The sequence below is a fragment of the Convolutriloba macropyga genome, chromosome 3 (assembly GCF_964194025.1).
Source record: "Convolutriloba macropyga chromosome 3, txConMacr16.3, whole genome shotgun sequence".
NCBI lineage: Eukaryota > Metazoa > Xenacoelomorpha > Acoela > Convolutidae > Convolutriloba > Convolutriloba macropyga.
Genome location: NC_134470.1, coordinates 29,917,437 through 29,943,019, shown reverse-complemented (window position 1 = coordinate 29,943,019; position 25,583 = coordinate 29,917,437). Strand labels below are relative to the sequence as shown.

Below are 25,583 nucleotides of genomic sequence, written 5' to 3'. Positions count from 1 at the left end.
TTTAGATGTTTACGACAAAAACTTTGGTGAAATTGTTTTGTTTTAGGAAAAAAATTTCTCTATCTCAATTGGATTATTCTGCTTCCTTCCCTAAAATTTTTCGACATAATATGTTTCATATTGCTGACTATTATTATTTATGAAGCAAATATTTAATTTTTTTAAAGTCAGTTCATCAGCAAAGACTGTGAAACTAGTAGTTGAATTACTTTTGGGACGTAGTATGCAGAACAAAATTGTATTGTTTTATTGCAATTATTCAGTGTAACGTTTTAAAAATGGAGAGAAAACGGATGGAAAAAAATAAAGAGAAAACGTTAAACAAATAAATCATCTGTTTTAATACAAATACTGATCTATTTGGCAAAATCTCTATTCCTAAAAAAACTCAGAAACCATTTCTAACAATCTTTACATTGCAGTTGCATTTACACCCAACACAATTGAAGTCAATCGAAGTCAAGTGAACTCGAAAACAGAACATTATATCAAGTGTTGCGCTAAAATCTGCTAAACGAAATTCAAAATTAAAGAGTTGTTTTTGTTGGCGCAATGATCTTAGACAGGGCGAGAAAAAAAGGCACAAAAGAAATTGAAGGCATTTTTTTTCGTTTTTAATAGTGAATTTCCAGCACAGACACTTTCCTAAGAGATATTAAGAAGTAATTGTACGCTTAGACAGTTTTTGACCATTTTAAGCATTTATCAAACTTCATTACAAAATTTTGGGCTATTTTTTTTCCTTTGCTTTTAGTACTTCTTATAGCGCTTTTTGTAATCTTCTTGATTTCGATACTGTTTACAGAGAACTGTGTGTCAAGTTGTCCTCTTCCTGGGTATTGAGCGTTTAAGTGACCGTTTCATTTAATGTCTTATGCATTAACTGTTGCAGAGTTAGTAGCACAACGATATGGAATCGAAAGTTTTGTAGACCTTTTTTTAAAAAAAGAAATCAATATTCTTGAAATTATGTAATTTAATGAAAGTAGATATTTTATTCAAATGAAAAAGTGGCACAGTTCAATGTCTCTTTATTTTCTAGCTGGTTCTGGATTCTTCAAGTTTTGTTCTTGTTAAGATCCCTTTATACTTATTGACAATTTTGGAGTTATATTTTAGTGGCCAGTTTTTATCAGGTCGAAATAGGAAGTGAAGCTTAAATGTGGATGATTTTGTGGCGTCGTTTTCTTGATATTGGCCTTTGGTTCAAATAAAAAAAATATGTTTCAACTGTGTTTCGAGGTCTTTCAATCGTTTTTTTTTGGAAAATGATTATTTAATGTTTTCATTGTCGTTTTTAGGTCTAGATTTTTCATTCAACGAAATTTCTTTGAATTGAAATTTGGAAATTTTTCTACCCTTATTTTCTATTTCGTGCTGCTGATAAATTTATGTTATATAGCTTGGTTTTAACGGTGAAATATAATGAAATGTAATAAAAATTATATAATAATATTAAAATTCATTATATCTATATAATAATATTGATAACAACTAAATTAATATATAATAAAAAATATCCCGACCTGTTGAAGTTAAAACATATCAAGAAAAATTTTTAAAACATTTTTGCGAAACTTACCAAGTGGCAAAAGGAATTGTTTGTTGGCGCGATGTGCGTTTTCTTCTCTAGTGCATTACAAGTTTAATTAATACTTTCTGTTGTTGACCCACCTGTAATTTTTTCTGTAAAGCTATTATTTTTATATTACCCTACACTACCATTGATGATGTTACCTCTTGGCATTGTTTTTTGAATAAACAAAGTGTTACTTTTTTTTAAAAAATCTATGAGAAATAAAATGAAAATTATTATATAACGGAGAAGTAAAATGATTTTATAGATATATAATGATTTCTTATTTAATTCTGCCTAGAAAACAGCTGGGAAAGATTTGAACTTTTCAGGTGATATTACACTTCAGTGTACATGTGAAAGTGTCGTATCTCACACACTAGAAAAATTCGGACGAATTGACATTCTGGTAAACAATGCCGGATTCTACAGCTTCGAAAGTGTCCGAAACGCACCAATAGAGCACTTCGAAAGAATTATGGACGTGAATTTGAAGTCAGCAGTTGTCATGACAAAACTATGTCTGCCACACTTGGAGAAGACACGGGGCAATATTGTGAATAATTCTTCTGTCGTCAGTTTGAAGTCGTATTCGAACACTGCTTATTACAACATGTCTAAAGTAAGAGCGTTTACCGATTGTCTAGTTTATTTATATTTCAAACTTTTTTTAGAATAATATAGACAAAGATAAGAAGCAAACAACGTAATAATTTTCTGGATTGAAGTATCCACGAAATAATATAAGTCGCAAAAATGCAGTTGGAACTTTTGATAGTTCAATATTAAGCTTAAGGCAAACTCTAAAAGTTCTTAAGTAATATTTATTTTTGTTCACTTCTATTCATTTTTGTTCGTTACAATTAAGCGCTAATTTTCAAGTGCAATTCATTAGTTCTAAATATAAAGAAATCAACTAAATTTTGAAGGTAGCACTCGACATGTTGACAAAGACATTAGCTGCAGAAGAGGGCAAAAGTGGCATTAGAGTGAACAGTGTCAACCCAGGCATCATTGACACCCCCATACACGAGATGTCCGGATTCCCCAAAGACCAACTGGACAGGTCCATGGAAATACACAAGAAGGTCATTGGACGCAATGGAACCCCGGAAGAAGTGGCAAATGCTATCGTTTTTCTCGCCAGCAAAGAAGCTTCTTTCATAACTGGATCATTATTGTCTGTTGATGGAGGGAAAAACTGTTATCAGCGTATATAAGTTCTCCCCGCTACAATTTACTTCGAATTTCTATGTCTTGTAAAATTTAAAATTGCTTCAAAGAACAAGTAGCCAAAAGAGATCTTTTGTTAACAAAAATTCATAATTCTTCATAATAGTTTCAAACAAATATGGAACAGATATGTTTGTCAATTCTTCACGAGCAGAAATTCCCCCAATTGGGGTCTGAGTTCAATTACAACGCAGACAATTTTGAACGCTCATAGAGAGGTTGAGGGATCAGAGCATTAAAAGATACGCAGACAATAATTTTTCTTAATAACAAGCAACGCAAACAACACAAATAAACACCGTACAGTTGAGCTAAAATGCGTTCTGCAACGCGAGCCACCACTTTCTGCCCCACAGACCAGCAAAAACCTTGTCAGAAGCCAGCTAAGGTTTTTAGCATACAATTTTAAATTTGAACAAGGAGGCTCGGTAATGTGCGATAGCACATAAGGTTCCGACCCCGCTCATCCACAATTTCGACATAATTGTCTACCAAATGAGAAACAGGTAGAAAAACCCCAAAAATACAGCAAACAACTCAGTGGAGTAAAAAATGGTGAATTAGATTGATGAGATACGCCAATACTAAGAAACAGAGTCAAGACGAACAGCAAAAACTAACAACAACAACAAACATTAATTACATCAAAAAATTTATGTGCGTTTTAAAAAACAAAACTTAATAACAAAGTCAAAATAGCGTCACATGAACTAAAATTAAACAAAATAACTTGTAATTCACCAGTAAAGATATGGGACCAGTTCACCATGAAGATTGGTAACAATTAGACAATAAAAACAAAAACAGTAAAGTTGAAAAATTCGCATACAATTTTTAAAAACAAATAAATTCAAAGTAATGAAAACCCTTAAAATGTCCCATAGCTTTACAACTATCAATGCTTCTATAGAAAGGGATTAAGATCTGTTGGTCTTCATTTGTTTATGCGGTCAAAAAAAGAACAACTAGACAACAAACAAAAAATCAATTAAAACTGGCCAGAAAACGCTCTTGAAGCCATAAAGCCACACTTTGGCCCTCAAATTATGTCCAATTTCACCATCCTCGAACACCAATAATGTAACCTCTCATTAATGTAATTAATTAACAAAAAAGAGACAAAAAAGTAGTCAAAAAAGGAGAAAAAAAGCAAAATAAAGTAACACTTGTTTTTTTGAAAAAAGAAATATTTCCAAAGACATGAAAGCCATTAATTACAAAATCTTATAATTAAATAGTTGGGTTTGCTCTTCTAAAGGAAACCCCTGGTTCCTGCAATTATCCGGAATATGTCTTTCGCCTACGAAAAGAACGTCAAATATGACAAAAATCAAAAATGAATTTGAATTTTTTTGTGAAAAACCCGTGTCGAAGCCAGTAAAGTTATTTAAGCCAGTTAATTAATTAACATAAAAAAGATAGTTTTTTTAAAAAAGACGGACTGCTTACAATCCGAATTATTTTTGGATTGTAACAGTCCAATATTGAACTAAAACTAGCCCTGCTAATTATGTGCGTCCATTAGGAACACTTAATTTTTCGAACGTTTATTGATATAGACAATTTGTTAGTTGAAAATCAAAAATATATGCTGCGTTTTTGATAATCAATGAGTGTAGTTAGCAAAAAACCACAAAACTGCCCCTTTTGAATCTACAAAGATTGTGTTAATTGTGTTTGGCTGTGTACTTTCTGCAAATTTAATCAAAGCTGTTTTTTCAAACTTATTTCATGCTGTTTTTATTAAAAAGTCTGAACTTTAAAGATATAGCCAAAATTTTTTGACTAAGAATTTAAATAAAAATAGCCGACAATTTGTTTTGTCTTTAAAAAAATCAACAACACCTTTTTAAAAAATTTTAACGAATTTTAGTCAAAAATTCCAAAAAATGTGAATAAAATCAACGGAATTCTCTTTATATTCTCAAAAGTTTAAACCTCGATAACTACCTGAAAAAAACGGAAAAAAATCTGTTTAATTTCATATTCTACTCTGGAAAATTTTCTAGTGATACCAGTCTCAACTCTCTACGATGAATACATCGATTGGCCAAAATTGTCTGAACAAAAAACCATTTGAGTATATACCTCCCCCCTCAAGATGGGTCGAAACAACTATGCAAAATACAGAATAAACAAAGGTGCAAAAAACAATAAAAACAATTATACATGGCTCAGCTTTAAAAAATCTTTAAATTGCAGCGCATGACAAACAAGAACAACTGTTTTTTTCTTGTCAGACCATATTTTCTTGCCGCCAAAGAAAAAACCGGAACTCAGTTTTTCAGACAAGTCTTTATGTGGGAATCTCGGATGAGCCAGAACTAAAACTTACTTAGCAAAGCAAAAAATTCAAAAAACTTTTTGGTCCCCGATAGCTTTAGTAACTAATTATAATTTTCTCTACCAAATGCTTAAACCTCAGCGCAATGAGATAATCTTTTAACTAATAATATTATATAACAAGTTCCTAAAAAAAGAACTTTTAAGTCTCAAGATATTTCAAACATAGCATAAATATTGGATTTGGGGTCAGAACAATCTCAGGTCAGAACAGGAGTTTAACCTAACTTAATTTGTCCAAATTCAGTTTTATTAATTTGGCTCATTGTAACACCGTTATTCCTTCATGATCTTTTGATATTAGATGCTTCTTACCCTAAACGTGTTAGTCCATATTCGCATTCAACCATCGTTATCATTACATATTTTATATAAAAAAAAATTATATACAAACAGTAGACTTTCGGCATTTCTGAATTCCAGATCTCGAAATTTCAATTTTTCAAGTTTTTGACGTATAGAAAAAAAATTGGAATCTTGTAGTCTTTTTGAAATAAAGACAATATGAGGTGATCAAAATGAAGCTCTCCTTGGACATTTTCACACAATTGAACAATAAGTGAGGATTTTGGCCTTTTCTCGGGACCTTCATTAGCAGAAAATGGTCGGTAAGTGGATGAAAAAAATTTCTGTGGTATACGGAGCACTGATATGACATAAGAACAAAAAAAATTAAAGAGAATAGCAGCTTAGTTTAAAATTGATTCATCATCTATAGGAAATTTTTGAAACTCCGGAAATTTTCAATTAGTAGATTTCTGTAACTAATTGGGTTTTTATAGATTCCATTGCAGAATCAATGAAAAAATTTATTAGTTTCCATAGGGAAATTTGTGACCACAATTTACCAAAGGGGTAATGACACATTGTCTATTCTTTTTCATCATTATGTATATGTTTCTAATAGCAAGATGGCTGTATATATCATATCGTTTCTTTTAAATTTGCGTCAATCATCGTAATCATTTGCTAAATTTATAAAGCATGTTAAATTGACCAAATTATTTAAGAAGTGTTTCATTGTTATCGTAATTGTGTTGCTGTATTAAGTTCACAATATAGTACCAATTTTTGCTGAGCTGCTGTCAGTTGTAATGTTTGCATTTTCGAGAAGGTGTTTTTGCTCGTTTTTATTGGTTTTGTTCGTTTGCTATTGAAAAATTGTTCAAATAATAATTGTCTTTGGTATCATTGTTAGATTACAAAGTAACTTGCTCAATTAATTAGTTCTTTGATTTCTTCACTTTGCCTTAAAAAATAATGAAGGACGGGGAAAATTTTTTAATAAGAAAAACGAAGCCTTCACACTCAATAAACTCCTCTCAATGTTATGACATTTTAAAAACAAAATCTAAAAACATGATAAAATATCTAATGCCAAAAATTTCATGTCTTTAGAGGATAAATGCCAATTTTTCTATTCCAGAAATCATCTTCTCAATAGTACTGTTAATGGTGCGATGACAAGCAATAATGGTAAGAAAATTTGGATTTGTCCAGAAATTTAGGATATAAATGGAAAATTAAAAATATTTTGTGGCGACAAAAGTTGCAACTTGTGTATTCTTTGTGTCAAAGAACTACTTGATATTGATCTTGTAAGGTTGATAAGATCATGACTTAAAACGCAATCATAAACTATCAAAATGCAATTTTATGCTCGCATAGAAACATATATTAATTCTGCTCAGTTGACCAAGAACTCGTTCCACCAGTTATCGGCAAAGCTAACTTTCGGTAGCAAAATTTGTCTAGAAGAGATTGTCAGGTTCGGTCTATTAAATCAAGGTCATTTTGTTGATTGTAAAAGAAAACAAACAATAAATTAATTTCTTTGTTCCTTGATTGGGTTTTTCAACAACATTTCCTTCCGATTGGATTTTAATTTCAATATTACACTAAATCTAGACTAGAGCTGCACTCTTTTCAATTGCTTTTAACTTCTCTGAAATTGGAATCTATTGGTTGTCAATTCGATATGCGAAAACTTTCTAATTTTTTGAAATAAAATATTGTTTATAAATTGCCTATGCATTCCAGAGGGAGAATATTTTTTTTGTAAAAAAAATATAGCAACCATCCTCAATGATGCATTAATATTTTATTTCTGCTTTTTAAAGATACTCCTAAAGAGACATGTTTTCACAAAATTTTACAATTTATTAATGAGAGTTTAATTTTTTTCCATTCTTTCTCGTAAACTGAAAAATGAATTCAAAGTCCTTTAGACTTTATTGTTTTTGAGGTAAAAACCTCCAAAAATTGTCTATTTTCCCCCTTTTTTCGCTGTCAAATTTCAGTGACCAAGGGTGCGCCTGTTTTTTTATAAATCAAAACAGTCAATAAACGTTTAGAAAAAAGAAGGATGATGGAATAACGGATGCAATCACTAATTAATGAAGTAAATCTAGGAAAAAATGGTTACAGAATATTTATTTGATATCCATTAACGATTTACTTTATCTGATCTTTAATAGATCTCTGCTCTTCTCTTTCATTTTTGCTGAAGCAGGTGAATTGCATTATTTTTAGCGAAAATCGGAAGTTGAATAAGAAACGAGAGAATTTATTCTTAAAATTATTTTAACTGCTGAATTGAAATAGATTGTGGTAATTTTCTACTAAGTGTCTTGAGTTGATCTAATTGCCTAAGTGCTTACATTGGGATCCTTGCGCTTTAAAACTAAACCCTTTTTTAAAAAAAACTTTCCTTTTGATCTCTAAGTCCCAATAATTACCATTCTCATTACACGTGTTACAAACAGTACTCAATACTATCATTATCTCTCCTTCTGGCATTGATTGTGAGATATAGTGCCATCTTTTGCCTCAAAGTCTTTTTCCACATGCTCAAGATAGAGATAGCTCGACTTCAATTCAAACTTTAAAACGAGCAATAATTTTTTTTTCATGTTTTTTACATGTTTTATTCAAAAAATGATATCAAGCACTCGGAAGTTAACAAATTTAACATTTATAGATTACATGAAAAAAAAAAAGATTTCTAGAACGTAATGATAGTTTTTAATATAAATCAAGAGACTAATTTAAATTCAATTTCCTAAATATTTTAAAAATACAATTATATGATTTCATAAATATAAGTTTTATCAAATTGAAAATGGAATTTTGGTGTTAGAAAACTAAAATGACGACCCTTAGAAGCGCGCCAAAGTAAACAAATTTCAAAGTTCAACGGCCCAATTGAAATTATGTATACAATTGTATTATGTCTTTGGTGTTTAATGTACGAAATGATCCAAAATTTTGTTAATCGATGTCCAAGTGGCTGTGTAAACAAAAATGTGCTTAATTTTAATTTTCTAAAAGTTTGTTTGCATATTTTTATCGTTTATTTTCTGAATTTTTTTTTTTCGGATATTGTAATTGCTATTAACACAATAGCCACAGATAATGTTTATTTTTTGAAAGAAGATTTTTGGAAAAAAAACCGATTCATAAAACCATAAAAAATAAATAGTAACTTTCATTTTTATACAGAAAAGATCATTTGCAAATTTAAAAAAAACATAAAATGATAGGCAACCACAATGATTTCCTGCTTTTTGTCACTTTTTGCTGCTTTTTAAAGCCATTTGTCATTGTTGTTGAAAAATATTATTTTTTTGCTGTCGTTCTATTGTTATGTGCGGGCTGTTGAACGTTGATCTTTTCAAGAAGTAAACTATCATAGTAAACAGCTAGTAAAGATCGGATGTCATGAGAAGTCATGAAAGTTATACATTAGAGTTGAGCACCATGAATGTAAAAGTGCGGTAATTTGGGGTAATAAATAGGGTTCGAACTTTGTGTTAGTCGCAACAGTTGTCAACCATTATTTCTAATATAACTATTCGATTACAAGATTTGTCTCAGCGTTTCCATTAGCCGACAGGTTATAGGCCCAGAGCTTTTCTAAGTTAAGTAACCAAACCCCCTCGTAAATAAACAGAAAACTTTGTTGCTGCGCCTGTTTGCTACATAAAAGGTCAATGAAATCACCTGGGGAGGAAGACAGAGAGGACAAGGAGAGACAAGCCTTGTAGTCAAGAAGTGGCCAAGTGAGACCAGAAGAAGCAAGAGTAAGAAGATTGTTAAGCTGGTTGCGGGACCTCAAATGCGGAGTTGGAAGCTTCTGTAACTGGTTGGGGGAGTTCAATTGTGAAGTGAGCAGCTTGTGTAGCTGGTTGGGGGACATCATCTGTGGAGTCGAGAGCTTGTGCACCTGGTCGGGGACTCTAATCGTGGAGTTCTAAGTATGTGTAGCTACGCAGTGAATTCTGCTTGTGAAGTCAAGAGTGAGTGGAGCTGTTGTGGGGGATCAGTGAGGAGCGCGGGGATTCGATTGTATAACAGAGCTGTCGGGAACCAGGATTGCTTAGTATAGCTGAGAACAGCTCAGCTAAAACAACTGTTTCATTTTCAGTTGTGTGTGCTGTGCTTCTGTAAGATTCAAAATCAGCTTCTCAATAGTACTGTTAATGGTGCGATAACAAGCAATAATGGTAAGAAAATTTGGATTTGTCCAGAAATTTAGTATATGAATGGAAAATTAAAAATATTTTATGGCGACAAAAGTTGCAACTTGTGTATTTTTTGTGTCAAAGAACTACTTGATATTGATCTTGTAAGGTTGATAAGATCATGACTTAAAACGCAATCATAAACCATCAAAATGCAATTTTATGCTCGCATAGAAACATATATTAATTCTGCTCAGTTGACCAAGAACTCGTTCCACCAGTTATCGGCAAAGCTAACTTTCGGTAGCAAAATTTGTCTAGAAGAGGTTGTCAGGTTCGGTCTATTAAATCAAGGTCATTTTGTTGATTGTAAAAGAAAACAAACAATAAATTAATTTCTTTGTTCCTTGATTGGGTTTTTCAACAACATTTCCTTCCGATTGGATTTTAATTTCAATATTACACTAAATCTAGACTAGAGCTGCACTCTTTTCAATTGCTTTTAACTTCTCTGAAATTGGAATCTATTGGTTGTCAATTCGATATGCGAAAATTTTCTAATTTTTTGAAATAAAATATTGTTTATAAATTGCCTATGCATTCCAGAGGGAGAATATTTTTTTTCAAAAAAAATATAGCAAACATCCTCAATGATGCATTAATATTTTATTTCTGCTTTTTAAAGATACTCCTAAAGAGACATGTTTTCACAAAATTTTACAATTTATTAATGAGAGTTTAATTTTTTTCCATTCTTTCTCGTAAACTGAAAAATGAATTCAAAGTCCTTTAGACTTTATTGTTTTTGAGGTAAAAACCTCCAAAAATTGTCTATTTTCCCCATTTTTTCGCTGTCAAATTTCAATGACCAAGGGTGCGCCTGTTTTTTTTAAATCAAAACAGTCAATAAACGTTTAGAAAAAAGAAGGATGATGGAATAACGGATGCAATCACTAATTAATGAAGTAAATCTAGGAAAAAATGGTTACAGAATATTTATTTGATATCCATTAACGATTTACTTTATCTGATCTTTAATAGATCTCTGCTCTTCTCTTTCATTTTTGCTGAAGCAGGTGAATTGCATTATTTTTAGCGAAAATCGGAAGTTGAATAAGAAACGAGAGAATTTATTCTTAAAATTATTTTAACTGCTGAATTGAAATAGATTGTGGTAATTTTCTACTAAGTGTCTTGAGTTGATCTAATTGCCTAAGTGCTTACATTGGGATCCTTGCGCTTTAAAACTAAACCCTTTTTTAAAAAAAAACTTTCCTTTTGATCTCTAAGTCCCAATAATTACCATTCTCATTACACGTGTTACAAACAGTACTCAATACTATCATTATCTCTCCTTCTGGTATTGATTGTGAGATATAATGTCATCTTTTGCCTCAAAGTCTTTTTCCACATGCTCAAGATAGAGATAGCTCGACCTCAATTCAAACTTTAAAACGAGCAATAATTTTTTTTTCATGTTTTTTACATGTTTTATTCAAAAAATGATATCAAGCACTCGGAAGTTAACAAATTTAACATTTATAGATTACATGAAAAAAAAAGATTTCTATAACGTAATGATAGTTTGTAATATAAATCAAGAGACTAATTTAAATTCAATTTCCTAAATATTTTAAAAATACAATTATATGATTTCATAAATATAAGTTTTATCAAATTGAAAATGGATTTTTGGTGTTAGAAAACTAAAATGACGACCCTTAGAAGCGCGCCAAAGTAAACAAATTTCAAAGTTCAACGGCCCAATTGAAATTATGTATACAATTGTATTATGTCATTGGTGTTTAATGTACGAAATGATCCAAAACTTTGTTAATCGATGTCCAAGTGGCTGTGTAAACAAAAATGTGCTTAATTTTAATTTTCTAAACGTTTGTTTGCATATTTTTCTCGTTTATTTTCTGAAACTATTTTTTTCGGATATTGTAATTGCTATTAACACAATAGCCACAGATAATGTTTATTTTTTGAAAGAAGATTTTTGGAAAAAAAATTGATTCATAAAACCATAAAAAAAGTAGTAACTTTCTTTTTTATACAGAAAAGATCATTTGCAAATTAAAAAAAACATAAAATGATAGTCAACCACAATGATTTCCTGCTTTTTGTCACTTTTTGCTGCTTTTTAAAGCCATTTGTCATTGTTGTTGAAAAATATTATTTTTTGCTGTCGTTCTGAACCAAGTATTGAAAGTATAATATTAAATTTTTAAAGCATGAAAAGATATACATACCTCAATCCACGTGCTGATTTAATTCTTGGTTAATTATAAAATGAGCGAATGCAACAAGGAGCTAGCACATGCCATTTATACCAGTTTTGTCCCCAATTTTTATATTGTTATGTGCGGGCTATTGAACGTTGGTCTTTTCAAGAAGTAAACTATCATAGTAAACAGCTAGTAAAGATCGGATGTCATGAGAAGTCATGAAAGTTATATATTAGAGGTGAGCACCATGAATGTAAAAGTGCGGTAATTTGGGGTAATAAATAGGGACCGAACTTTGTGCTGGTCGCCACAGTTCTCAACCATTAGTCTCAGCGTTTCCATTAGCCGACAGGTTATAGGCCCAGAGCTTTTCTAAGTTAAGTAACCAAACCCCCTCGTAAATAAACAGCAACCTTTGTTGCTGCGCCCGTTTGCTACATAAAAGGGTCAACGAAAACACCTGGGGAGGAAGACAGAGAGGACAAGGAGAGACAAGCCTTGTAGTCAAAAAGTGGCCAAGTGAGACCAGGAGAAGCAAGAGTAAGAAGATTGTTTAGCTGGTTGGGGGACCTCAAATGTGGAGTTGGAAGCTTCTGTAACTGGTTGGGGGAGTTTAATTTGTGAAGTGAGTAGCTTGTGTAGCTGTTTGGGGGACTTCATCTGTGGAGTCGAGAGATTGTGTACCTGGTCGGGGACTTCAATCGTGGAGTTCTAAGTATGTGTAGCTACGCAGTGAATTCTGCTTGTGAAGTCAAGAGTGAGTGGAGCTGTTGTGGGGGATCAGTGAGGAGCGCGGGGATTCGATTGTATAACAGAGCTGTCGGGAACCAGGATTGCTTAGTATAGCTGAGAACAGATCAGCTAAAACAACTGTTTCATTTTCAATTGTGTGTGCTGTGCTTCTATAAGATACAAGTTTGGTCGAAAGACACGTAAGTTGGTGGTAAGATAGGACTAAGATTAGGGTTCGAGTACAATATTCTCGGAGGGTGTTGGTATTTTCATCGCGCTTAATTGCGGCAGAAAAATCCTGGCTCATTGCCAATGTCGTGCTTTCGGTTTTGTCAAGGATACTACAGAACTCGAACAGAACGCGAACTTCTAGATTAATTTAGTCGACCAAACTCTTTTTGATCAGTGTTTCTTTCTAACAAGTGCTACCATATTACATCAAGTGATAACTTGGTGCTATAAAGCATTTTTTTCATACACAAACATAACGACTCGCCGCTTCATCGTTCTCTAACAAAGATACCAACAGGCAACAGATTCAAAAACTCTGTAGAAAAGAAAGGAGTTTTGATCTAAGTACGAACAAGATTGTTTCACAGCCTGACCTTTTTACGAAAGAAAATTTACCTAGAGCAGTACTGGCTTAGAAAAAAAGTAGAGAGTCGTTGGGGGCAGTATAAGTCTTTGGTTCAGTAGGAAACAATTAAAAATAACAATTTAGCTTGAGTCGGACAAAAAAAGGAAATAGGGCAGTCATTACAAGGAGCTCCAAAATAGAAGGATTGGTATTCAGCGGACGTGGGGATGATTTCTTGTTTTTTGCTGAACAGTTCGAGGCTCGTATGCACTCCATAAAACTTGGCAAAGTTCTTAGTGGAGGGGCTACCTATCTAGATTACGTGCAAGCTGTTTGAAATAATTCTTCGGAGGAATAACGCAGGCAAGCTATAGAAAATGTTCTGGATTAATTAGAAGAGAAGAAGAAGACTTTTTGGTACAACATAGTGATGGCACTAGAGCATGGGATATACTGTGTAAGCGCTTCAAAAGATTCGAGAGACCTCAGCTACATAAATTGATAGCACAATTAACGAGCTTTAAGAAGACTTCAAGTGAAAGTATTGTAGATTATCTCACCAGAGCAGATGATATGCAATACAACTTAACATTAGTGAATGAAGGAATCAGTGAAAAAATATTTTTCTCAATAATTCCAAAAAAGGCTTCCAAAGGAATACGAAAATTTCGCAACACTCGTGAAGTACAGCAAAAATGAGAAAACTCTAGAGGACATTAAACAAAACCTGATAAACCTCGATAATGAAAATGTAAAAACAAAAACAGAGAGTTTCTTTAAACGTATTCTTTAATAAGGAACGGAAATGTTTCAACTGCCTGAAAATGGGACACATCGCAAAAGATTGTAAGAGAAAAACTCATGAACAAATGAAAGCTTCCCCAAAAAAATTTTTTAAGTGTGGTGAGCAAAGCCAAATTTTGCAAAAGGCAACAAAAACCTGAGAAAAAGTTTGTAAGTCAAAGCAGAAAAACCACTCAGGTTCGCAAAATCTAGTTGAGGGGCAGAATTTAGAAGAAGAGTTTTTTCCTTCTTTCAAATATTGGATAACAACCTTGCAAATGAGCTAGTTTTTAATTTAGGTGTAACCAGTCATATAATTAAAGACAAAAGTTAAGTTTATTCATATTTATAGACAAGGAGTGTTCTGGTTACATCACTAATGCAAACAACAGTAAAACTTCAATTAGTGGAAAGGAACAGTTGAAATCAAAGATTTGGATTCCAATGTTTCAGAACGAAAAATAAGATTAAATAATATGTTGCTTGTTCCCAACAACACAAGGAATCTGTTATCGGTTTCATAACTTAGGGCAACAGGCAATGAGTTCTTTTTTGGTAGGACTTTAGAAATACGAGAGAACGGAACAGTTTTCCCTTTTGAGGAAAGAGACAGTTTGTTTATCTGGAACAACATTGACTATGAAGAAAGTTCAGAGCAGTGCAACTTAGCAAATAGAGATCCCCTTAGATTGTGGCATAAGCGGTTGGGCCATATTAATGTTGAGGACATTTACAATCTAAAAGATCAGGCGGTAGGACTTAAACTAAGTGAGCACAATTCAACACACTGTGAAACTTGCCAGCTAAATAAATCAAGGAAATTTCCAGTACCAAAAGACTCAGGAACAAGAGCAAGCGAAGCCTTAGAAATTGTCCATACTGACATTTTTGGGCCAATCCAAGAGGAAGCTGTCGATAGTCACAGGTATGCAGTTGGGTTCGTGTATATTTTTAGCGGATATCAGAAACCTTAATTTTTGAGGTCAAGAGACGAGGCCATTGAAAAACTTGAACACGTGCAGACATAGGACGACCAGGATCCGTCGTTTGCAACGGTGCAGGGGAGTATGTCTCAAATGACATAAAACAATTATGTAGACAAAAAGATGTTAGTATTGAGTTCTCGGCACCGTTTACACCACAAGAAAACGGAAAAGTTGAAAGGAATTGGGGGACAATCAATCCAATGGCTAGATTTCCTTTAGAGCAGTCAGGTTTAGAAGTAGAGTATTGGCCCTAGGCACTTAATTTTGCAAGTGAGATTAAAAACTTTTGTTTCCTTTCAGGTATTCAGAAGACACCTTTTGAGGCAATGTACAAGAAGAAGTCTAACTTGAAATCTATCAAAGTTTTTGGTTTTTCAGCTTTCGTTCATGTTGAAAAAAGTTTTCGTGGTAAGATTGATAGAAATCATGAAAAAATATTACTTTTGAGGTCTTCAGACAATAGTACGAGTTATCTGTTAGGTATTCCAAATGGCAAAGGGATCCCTAAAGTGGTTAGAAAATCTCGGAAAGTATCTTTCAACGAAAACGAAAAGTTTATTGAAGTTAAGGAAATGAGGGAGGAGGTAGTCAACAAGCATCAGTCAGATGGTGGAAGAAATTAAAACCCGGTAGCCTTTTTTGGTGAAATAGTGAACAAAGAATTACTACCTAAATCTTTTGATGAAGCAATTAGGGATAAACACTGATACGAAGCAATGAAATTGGAATACAACTCACTAATGGAAAATAAACTTTGGGACTTGGTAGAGAACAAAGAAAATAAAACCATTGAGAGCCGCTTGCACTTTGCTCTTAAGTTTGCTCCTAGCGGGGAAATAACATGGTATAAGGCAAGATTCGTAGCTAAAGGTTGTAGCCATGTTCCCTGTCGAGGTTACAACAAAACATACCCACCAACAACACGCTTCTCAACAATTCGAGTACTGATAAGCTACGCAGTGCAATAAAAAACCGTGTTGAAACAAATGGATATCAAAACAGCATGCCTAAATGCTGACATCGAAGAAGAAATCTTCGTTCAACAGCCCGAAGGGTTCGACAAATTTGACAAGCGAGGAAATACATTAATTTGTAAGTTGAGGAAAAGTTTATATGGATTAAGACAGTCCGGTAGAGATTGGTACTTAACAATCAAAAGTTTTCTCAGCCAATTAGGTTTCCCAGCGGCCATTCAAGATGAGTGTCTTTTCATAAAGAAAATAGAAAAGGTATAGAGGGATTAGTGTGTCTTTGGGTGGATGATATGTTGATATTAGGATTGCAGGAAGAGTTTTGTGAACACTTTATAAATACAGTTAAGGAGAATTTCCAAATTTGCAGTTACGGGTTCTTAGCGATTCTTAAATTTAAAAACTGAGCGAACATAAAACAAAATAATGCTGAGCCAAGCAACTTATGTAGAAAATTATCTTCTCGTGAATCTAATTTTGAGAAGTTTAACATGAGCGAATCAAAGACGATGGGAACACCTTTAGATGTTAGCTTGAAACTATCAAAACAAGATTCAACAGAAAAAGGCAGCAATGAGCATAGAAAAATGCAATCATGTGATTATTGGGGTACGTTAACAAGAACACCAGATATTGCGCACGCTGCTAATTTATTGAGTTCTTTTATTGAAAATTCTGGAAGGCGACATGGGAATGCGGCAAAAGGTTGTTTACGTTACCTAAATGGGACGAAATCAGAGAAGATGATTTTTAGAAAAAGTGAGAAAGTTGAGTTGACTTGATCTTCAGACTCAGATTGGCAGGCAATATAGACAATAGAAAAAGTACAAGTGGTTATTGTTTTAAACTTAACAAAAGATCAGGTGGAATCAGTTGGGCCATTAAGCTATAGAAGTGTGTATATACTTCAACAGCTAAAGCTGAGCATAACGCTGTAGTCGAGGCAAGCAAAGAAGACGTACACTTAGCAGACCTTTTAAAAAAATTAGGTTTAAAATACCAGCTGCCAATAAACGTGTTTGTAGACAATCAAGCTTGCATTGCTCTTAGTAAAAAATCGATCATTCACGGAAAGACAATTCACTTTGCATTAAAAGTGCAATTCGTTCGAAGTTTAGTCGAAAGTTGACTTTTAGAGCTAAATAACTTACCTACCGATCGTTTGCCGGCAGACACTCTTACAAAAGCTTTGGGGAGGACGAACGTATCACTTTTTCGTGATGTCTTTCTCGTAAGAAACACTTATCATGATAGGAAGAGTATTGAAAATATAGTGTTACCTGTTTAAAATATGAAAAAATATACGCACCTCAATCCACGTGCTGATTTAATTCTTGGCTATTTATGAAATGAACGAATGCAACAAGAAGCTAACACGCGCTGTTTATACCAGATTTGTCCCCAACTTTTTATATTGCTTATGTGAGCTGTTGACCCCTGATCTTTTAAAGAAGTAAATTCTGATAATAAATAGCTAGTAAAGATCGGATGTCATTAGAAGTTATGAAAGTTATAAAATACAGGTGATCACCATGAATGTAAAAGTGCGGTAATTTGGGGTAAAAATTGAGGACTAAATTTTGTGTTAATTGCCACAGTTGTCAAATATAATTTCGAATTTAACTATTCGATTACAAGAGTACAAGAGTTGTCTCTGCGTTCCCATTAGCCGACAAGTTGTGGGCCCAGAGCTCCTCTAAGAGCCGACACCAAGTAGATGGGTCAGGGGAAGTGAATCTTTTCTTGGCTGAAACAGAACAATCGCCACCTTCCTTTCCTTTCTGACCATGTCTATTTCCCCTCACTTTTTATAAATGTTATAGCATAATGTTCATTTTCCGAAATAAACATAGTACTCGAACGTCCGTTACTATATAATGATATTTTTTGTACTTAACGCATATACGGTAATTAAATTGAATTTTAAGTTAAGCACATGCTACATAGTGTGTCTTTTTACTATTCTTATTGCTTATGTTTCTTGAAATGGTTTTAGTGAGCTCATTTTTTCAGACGATCGAAAGTAGAAGTTTTCCTTTTCATCCTTTAATACCGGTAAATCACTGCCTTTGAAATAAGATATCTCTAGGAACGATATTTTTTTTCGAGGGGGGGGGGAGGAATTGTTGTATAGAAAGGGTGTGGGAGAGAAAAGAATCAAACAAGAGAAGATAGTTAATCAATAAAAAAGGATTCCCTATTTCGCTAGCTCTATTGTAAAAACGAAGCCTTACAGGAGCGCAACCCACTTCATTAGTTTCAAAAGTTAATAAGGATTCTTGTCAAGTGATGTCCAGTAGAGTACTAAAGAAAGTTTTAATTTATTTTAATCCCTTTTAAGGACAAAGATACATTATTGTACCAAAAAGCTACGAACATCTATACAGCTAAAAAAAGTTAAGATCAGTTTAAATCAGTTCAGAGTTCAAATCAGTTCTCTAGATGCGGACCAATGCGCCTTTAGGGTATAAATATCTACTAGACGGTTTGTACAGTTTAACGCAAGTTTTCAACGAAAATTGTGATACATTTCCGACACTTTTCCAACAAATGTTTCCAAAGAAATGTCTTTTTCTTAATTGTTGCTTGAAAGTTGCTCATAAATTTTCGGGACTATTTGCTGTCTAATCTAGTAACTCGTGTTGCTTTTTCATGACGAAATGAATAACAACTTTTGATTTGTATACAGGAGCATCATCTTGTAGAAAAATGAGGCCCAGAAAAAGCCATTATTATTCCTAATTATTCAAAATTTCCAATTGAACTAGTCTTTATCTTGGTTGAACATCAAAAAAAAGTTTCAGCCCATCGGACTGTATCGTTCTCTCAAAGCATAATTCATTGCTTGTCTAAACTGGAGTTTGTTGCGTATTTGTCAAGAAATCTGGTTGATTTTTTTTCGAAGCGCTCGCGCAATTCTTTCATTGGAGACATTTTGAGCACTTATTTTTTGGTATAGTTTGTACCCATGCTGTGTACTGGATGATGATTTTCAGAACAATTGCTTCTGTTTTTTTTCATGAAAGTGGACATTTCGAATAGCAAGTGTGGCGAACAGTAAAAGAACACAGCCACTTAACGCTTTTCCCGTGTAAACGGAGAAGATTAGAATGAAATATTGTTCAGAATTTCTAAATTTCACTATTTTTTTTACGACTTGGAGCAAAAATAACGCTTATAGAAAACAGTTGGTGCTGTGCATAGTTTTTTGGTACCCTATAGTGCACATTGAGATTTTGCTCGTATAAATTAATTTCGTCCATTTGATACAAAATTTCAGTGTCATTTGAAATACTTTTTTATTAAAACAGCCTCAGTAGCAAATTAAAGAGAGACCATTTGTGATGAGAATTAATTTCCTCAAATTGTTTTTGATTTTCACTTCTGTTATATAATGGATAAGATATTCAACTTTTTTGAATGTTTTGGTTAATAGACCAAGATGAGATTTTTAAATAAAATAAAGGAGCGTTGACTTTAGTTTTTGAATATATAACAGTATTTGCGTTGATTTTGTAATTGAAATTTTGCTGTCTATTTTCAGGAACCATAGTATATTGTCTGAAATTCGGAATTTGTTCTGACATTCAAACGTGACCTAGATTAAACAAACAATGTTGAACGAAATTGACTTAACTAATTGTTTAGAACTGGCAATAACCGAGAAGTTTCAACTGTTGTTCTATAAACAGCAACTAAACCAAACAGTTAGGCATTCACATATTAATGGAACCTCCATACTTATTTGACCCTGAGACAGTGGTGATAGTGACAGGGAGCAGTAGTGGGATAGGGGCAGCAACAGTGGTCAAGTTTGGACAGAAAGGAGTGAACAGATTCTGTCTCACTGGCAGAAACCAAGAGGGCATTCTAGACACACAGCAAAAACTAAACTCTGTCAACCCGAAGGCAGAGTGTGTTGTAGTCATTGGTAGGTGTGTCCTTTTAAATATCTGCTGATCAGGAAAACGATTTTTTTCTTCAGTCGCCTCACTAGAGATGGCAATATATATCTTAAAGTCAGATTTCCAAGCTTTATTTTATCAAGGTTTCCATTATACAATAATTTTAAGGGTCTATAATCGTGTACTTTTCCTCTAGCGCCAAAAAGATGTTCTCATTTCCCTCATGCTAATGATGGATTTATAAAGCCAGAGAAAAAGATAGGGCTAGCCGTTAGAATTGGCACAAATGTATTGTAGTCGTCTTCTACGCTGTGATGGGGGGGGGGGTTAAAATGAGTTTCTTTGCCGCTCATTATAAAACATTAATACAAAAATTACTTTAAGACAACTGACGCCATTAACCACGACTTTAAAAGTATACCCCGGCATTATCTCCTGTTTTTGTTTTCAAAGGCGATATTGCACTCGAAAGCACATGCGAGGAAATTGTCTCTGAAACCCTAAAAAAGTTCGGACGAATCGACATTCTGGTGAATAATGCCGGGTTCGCTACCTACGGCACTGTGCGAGACACGTCAATGGACGAATTCGACCGAATCATGAGTGTAAACTTGAGAGCAGCTCTCATGTTGACAAAGTTGTGTTTGCCTCACTTGGGAAAGGTCAAAGGAAGCATTGTGAACAACTCTTCGGTTGCAAGTTTGAAGTCATATGCCAGGATTCCTTATTATAACATGTCGAAAGTCAGGAGTTTTAATTGTTTGAGAGGTGTAAAAGTGCAATTAGGTTAATAAATTATGGATTACGCGAAGCATTTCACTGCAGCCGGACAACCATGTATATAAAATGAAAAGCTATACATTATGCGGTTACCGTTCTAGGATAGAGTGAAAAGTATTCGATATACCTCAACTCTAAATGCATTTTCCCATTAATTGTCATTCATCTTTTTTTTCTGAATTGTGAAGAGAGTAACAATTCATGCAAATAAGCCACGGCCATTCCCCAGTCAAAAATAATGGATAAATTATAAACATTTATAACTTATCGATTATTTTTCGACTGGGGTGATGCATACATTCTTGCTAACATTCTTGCAAATACACCACAAATACTCAATTATTAAGATAAATTTGAGGTCACTTAGCACCGTGGCTAAAACCGACAAAAACTCAGTACCTTATTGAATTAACACCACCCGAACGACCGGCTTGGGAAAGGAGAAATGGTTCTCTATATAAAATGGCCAAATTAATTTAAATTACGTCAATTAAATGTGGAGATTGAACTCATTCTCTCTCTTCTCCTCATTGGGTGTTTGATAGAGCTCGTCAATTCTAAGCTGTCTTGTTGTGTTGAGCAAATAGTCAATAACTAGGGTAGATCAGGATTCTTGGTCCCACTGAAATGCCATAATTTTTCCCCATGACTACCTTTAAATATTGAATTTACTTACCCACCGATGATTTGGGACTGTTGTCGGGAATTAGGAATAAGGTCCATTGGGTTTCATCTCGGTTGGTTCTTCTTTCGGGAATTAGTCCAATTGTGCAGATAACATATAGGTCTGAACGATTCAATTCTTGTTCGATTGAATTTTGCTAATAAATAGTTGTCGTTTATGATTTCTAAATATTTGCTTAAAGGAAGCAGCACAATATAAGGAACTTAAGCGAAGTGATAGATCTAGAGCTCCTCAGAAACGATTAGGCAAAAACTACTCCCAAGTTGTCACAATCACAATAAAGAAAATTCTATGGAGACCGAAACTTTTAAAAATGCTATAAATTTGGAACAGAAAGAACAATGAAAACAGAGAAAGTAAGTTTAATTGAGATAAAAACTTGGCATTTAGCTCGAAAAGAAAAAGGACGAAAGATTTTTTCCTGGCGAATGGGTGTACAAAATTAAACATAATTCAAACACAAAATCGAAAATGTTTAAAGCTTATTATGTTGGAAAAAGTTTCAAACAAATCAAGGGGACTAAATATTCAAAAACTTTTGCTCCTACAATCAAACCCGAATCCTTTAAAAATCTCCCAGCTTTATCAGCTATCGAAAACTTCTTTTCCTAAAATCAAGGAAGAAGTCTATCTAGAGCAACCAAAATAATTTGAAAAAAAAGACAGTAATGGCGAAAAAATAGTTTGTGGGCTTATAAAATCCATATATGGACTGAAGCGAGCAGCCAAAATTGGTATCAACAGCTTTCAATTTTCCTAAATCAGCATAGTTTTGAGAGAATTAAACACGATTACTCTCTTTTTGTGAAAACCAAAGACAACGAAAAAAATTTTAACGTGGGTTGATGAATTAGTTATCACAGGAAATAGTCAAGCAAAAATCAATAAAATGAAAAGTTCGTTAGAGTCAAAGTTTAAAAATGATGACAAAATAGATCCTAATAGTTTTATTGAAATGCGTGTTCTAAAAAACCAAGAAAGAATAACCTTTCGCTCGCAACATTTTTAACAGCACCAAAAGCGGGACCGCAAACCAAGAAAAAGGCCAGCAGAAGAGATTGAGAAACTTGAAATATCTCGAGAATATTAAGTTCGACTAGACTCACACGAGTTTACAAGCCTATTAGATTTATTACACTACCTAGCTAACTAAAATAGATAGGATATAACGTAGATCCCAAATGTGTTATCACGCTTCATGAATGACCCAACTGTTGAGCGTCTCAATGCTGGCAAACGCTTGTTGAGATATCTATAGGATACTAAATCTCTTCTCCCCATCAAACAGTAACAGCACTCTAGTTGGCGAAACAGATGCAGGCTGGAGTGGAGACTTCAATTGTGGACAATCGACCACAGGATAATATTTCAAGCTGGGAGACAGTGGGGGATCTGTCAGTTGGCAAGTGAAGAAGAAACCGAGAGTGTCACTCTCACCTTGCGAGGCAAAATGCCAGGTTTTTGCTGCCGAGGTTCAGAAAACCATCTTCTTGCGTGGTCTTCTTAAAGAAGTGGGGGTACAAACAGTATGAACTCACAACCATAGGAGAGGAAAACCAGAGATGTCTAAAATTTGCAACATATCCTGTTCTTCACAAGCGGTCCATGCTCATCGACACGAACTGTCATTTCATCCGAGAACATGTTAATGGCAACTCAACCAAATTGATCTACAAATCAACAGATGCAATGACAGCTGATGTTCTGGAGAAATCATTGTCAGAGCAGAATATAGAACTAGATCGGGAAAAAGTATTGGGCGAATCCAGATTCTTATCTGGCGGCAAAAATCTGAGTGAGGTTATTAGTAGTTTTATATCTTGTTCTCTCTAATATCTCAAGTGCTTAAAGAGCCTGCTTTATTGTTGTTGTTCTTCTACCTGTTCTTGATCTTGGTAACAGTCGGGTCATTTGGATATGAAGAAATGGTTATGTAGACTGTATTTCTCCACAAACTGATCTCTATTTGATTTTGTCATTTTAACTTTTTTGCTATTTTCAAATACTTGGTTGAGGTTTTGCTACATTACCTATATTGTTTTCATAAAATTTTTGTTTTTCATAACTTTTCTAAAGTTTTTTTTTCTAAATTCGGAATTTGCAGTGTATAATTTTTTGCTACATGTAAATCACAACTTTTCATTTAATTCATTTTAAAGTTACTTGGTTTTGACCATTAATGTTTATATTTGGCCGTTTTCAGTAGTCCTAGACATTCTTCAATTTGTCGTAATTTAAGTTTTTATCATTTTTTGTCAGTTTTTTTTTCTGTAGATATTGATGATATCCTTGTCGTATTTTGCTTTTTCATTAGAGTCAGGAACTGCGGTCTTGTTCTTTTCAATTTTTTTTTGGGATCTAGCAATTAAATTCCATGTATTGATTGATTTTTTTTACAATACTTTCTTGGAGTTATATCGCGCTCATGGCCATTTGCTTATATGAGATTCCAGATTTGCAGAGATGATGATGTGTTATCTTGCAGCGCTATGTTATGTATATAACTTGGGTGCTAATGAAAAGAAGAGCAGAGAAGTTGTTGAATTATATATAAATCAAACTCATAGTGGTATAGTTTCATATAGTTAGTGACTTCTACAGGCCAAGGTCTATGTCTATCAAAAATCGAAAAATTCCTATGAGAGTGGATAAAAGGATAAAAAAACAACTACATAATATAGCATACTCTGCTTATTATATTGCCTGACTTAAAACGACACCAAGCTTGCTGTACAAGCATTTAAGAGTAACCAGATTTTTTAGACATAAGGTGTTAAACCGTTCGAATTCCAGCTGTGAGCGGTTTATAAGCGCGTTCCCACCTGGAATTCTTGCTTATTTTCATATTAGCGACAGGTGAATCGGATCTATTCTGTTTTGCCTCCCCCCCCCAGCTTAGTGGGCCTATATCTTTTACGCCCCCCCCCCCCCCAGCGCACGTGCCATTTTTTTACATAGTAACGTGCTATATAACAACAGTAAGTTGTTACTGGGGGCATAAAAAACACTGGGGGGAAAACAGAATAGATCCAAAGAATCTAACTACTCATGCTTATCAAACTCCTGATTTGGGCTGAAAGGCCGCTCTGGACATGTTCACAAAATCTCTAGCAGCTGAAGAATGCAAAAATGGGATCAGGGTTAACAGCGTGAACCCGGGTGTGATCGAAACCCCGATGCATGAGGCCACAGGATTCCCTAAAGAGCTACTGGACCGGTCTATGGCCATGCACAAAGACATCATAGGCCGAAACGGAGAACCAGAGGAAGTGGCCAATGCAATTGTGTTTCTAGCGAGCAAAGAGGCCTCCTTCATAACTGGATCCATTCTATCGGTGGATGGTGGAAAGAATATATGCCACTTAATTTAAAAACAGAATTCGTCCGCAATTCGTGGAGTCTTGATGATGTTGTAACAAATAAGCGAATGCTATTATTTATCAACAATTTTTTCCAATAGTGGATCGCTTTCAATTTCAACAGCCATAGGAACCGATAAAAGAATCCAAATTATTTGAGTGGGACTCCAGAGAAAAAAAATGATCAAGCCTTCAATATTTGGCACGGGAAAAAGAAGAATGAGCAATGAAAAAGTACAGAAAAATTAAAGAAAAAAATCAATCCAATCGAAAAGAACAACCAATTGAGTGCAAATAATTGACTCAGGTGTCAAACAAATCATCTAAAAGTTTTAAAATATTGTTAGAAATGCGGTGAAATGAGGTGAGATTAGCGGTGTTTTATTTTCTTCATCGCATTCACGACAACTCCATGAAAAAACGGTCTCATTTTTCGAGGCTTGAAACCTTGGTCTCCTGTTTTACACACCAACTGTCTTCATCTTTCAATTCCATTTAGTCATTCGACATTGCATATATATATATATATATATATATATATATATATATATATAAATCGCAATTGTCTCATTTGAGAAAATATGATTAATAAATTTTGCGGGCTAAAGTTGAAATGAAAAACTCTATGACCTCTGACATACAAAATCTTATCAGATGTGTTCTATTTGGTAAGATCTTGTCGGATATAAAGTATAGGTAGAAATATTGGAAGATATATGCATTGGTGAATGACTTGGGATATGTTGAATGCAATTTTGCCCCCACAACTTTATCCAATACCAAATGCATGCCCGCAGATAAAGAAGTGTTATGTACAAATATGGCACATTTGCTCGGGTATACATATAATATGGACCAACTGGAGGGAGGGGCGGGGGGCACAAACGGAACGCGGAACTGACACCATTTATTTTGTCTTGAATATGTGTCGATAAATGATGGCCACACAGAACTAAAAA

General features: G+C 33.9%; 1 protein-coding gene across 1 annotated transcript in view; it reads left to right on the top strand.

Annotated features, from left to right (window-relative positions):
- The window catches only part of LOC142336602 (putative short-chain type dehydrogenase/reductase y4vI), a 29,602-nt gene extending 4,863 nt beyond the window's left edge, over positions 1-24,739 (top strand). The window contains exons 2-7 of the mRNA XM_075385511.1: positions 1,909-2,198; positions 2,506-2,790; positions 12,489-12,603; positions 19,593-19,826; positions 20,254-20,543; positions 24,346-24,739. Of these exons, the coding sequence (XP_075241626.1) occupies positions 1,909-2,198; positions 2,506-2,790; positions 12,489-12,603; positions 19,593-19,826; positions 20,254-20,543; positions 24,346-24,636 (1,505 nt within the window). The 3' untranslated portion in view covers positions 24,637-24,739. The remainder of the gene's footprint in view (positions 1-1,908; positions 2,199-2,505; positions 2,791-12,488; positions 12,604-19,592; positions 19,827-20,253; positions 20,544-24,345) is intronic.
- The last annotated feature ends 844 nt before the right edge of the window (positions 24,740-25,583 follow it).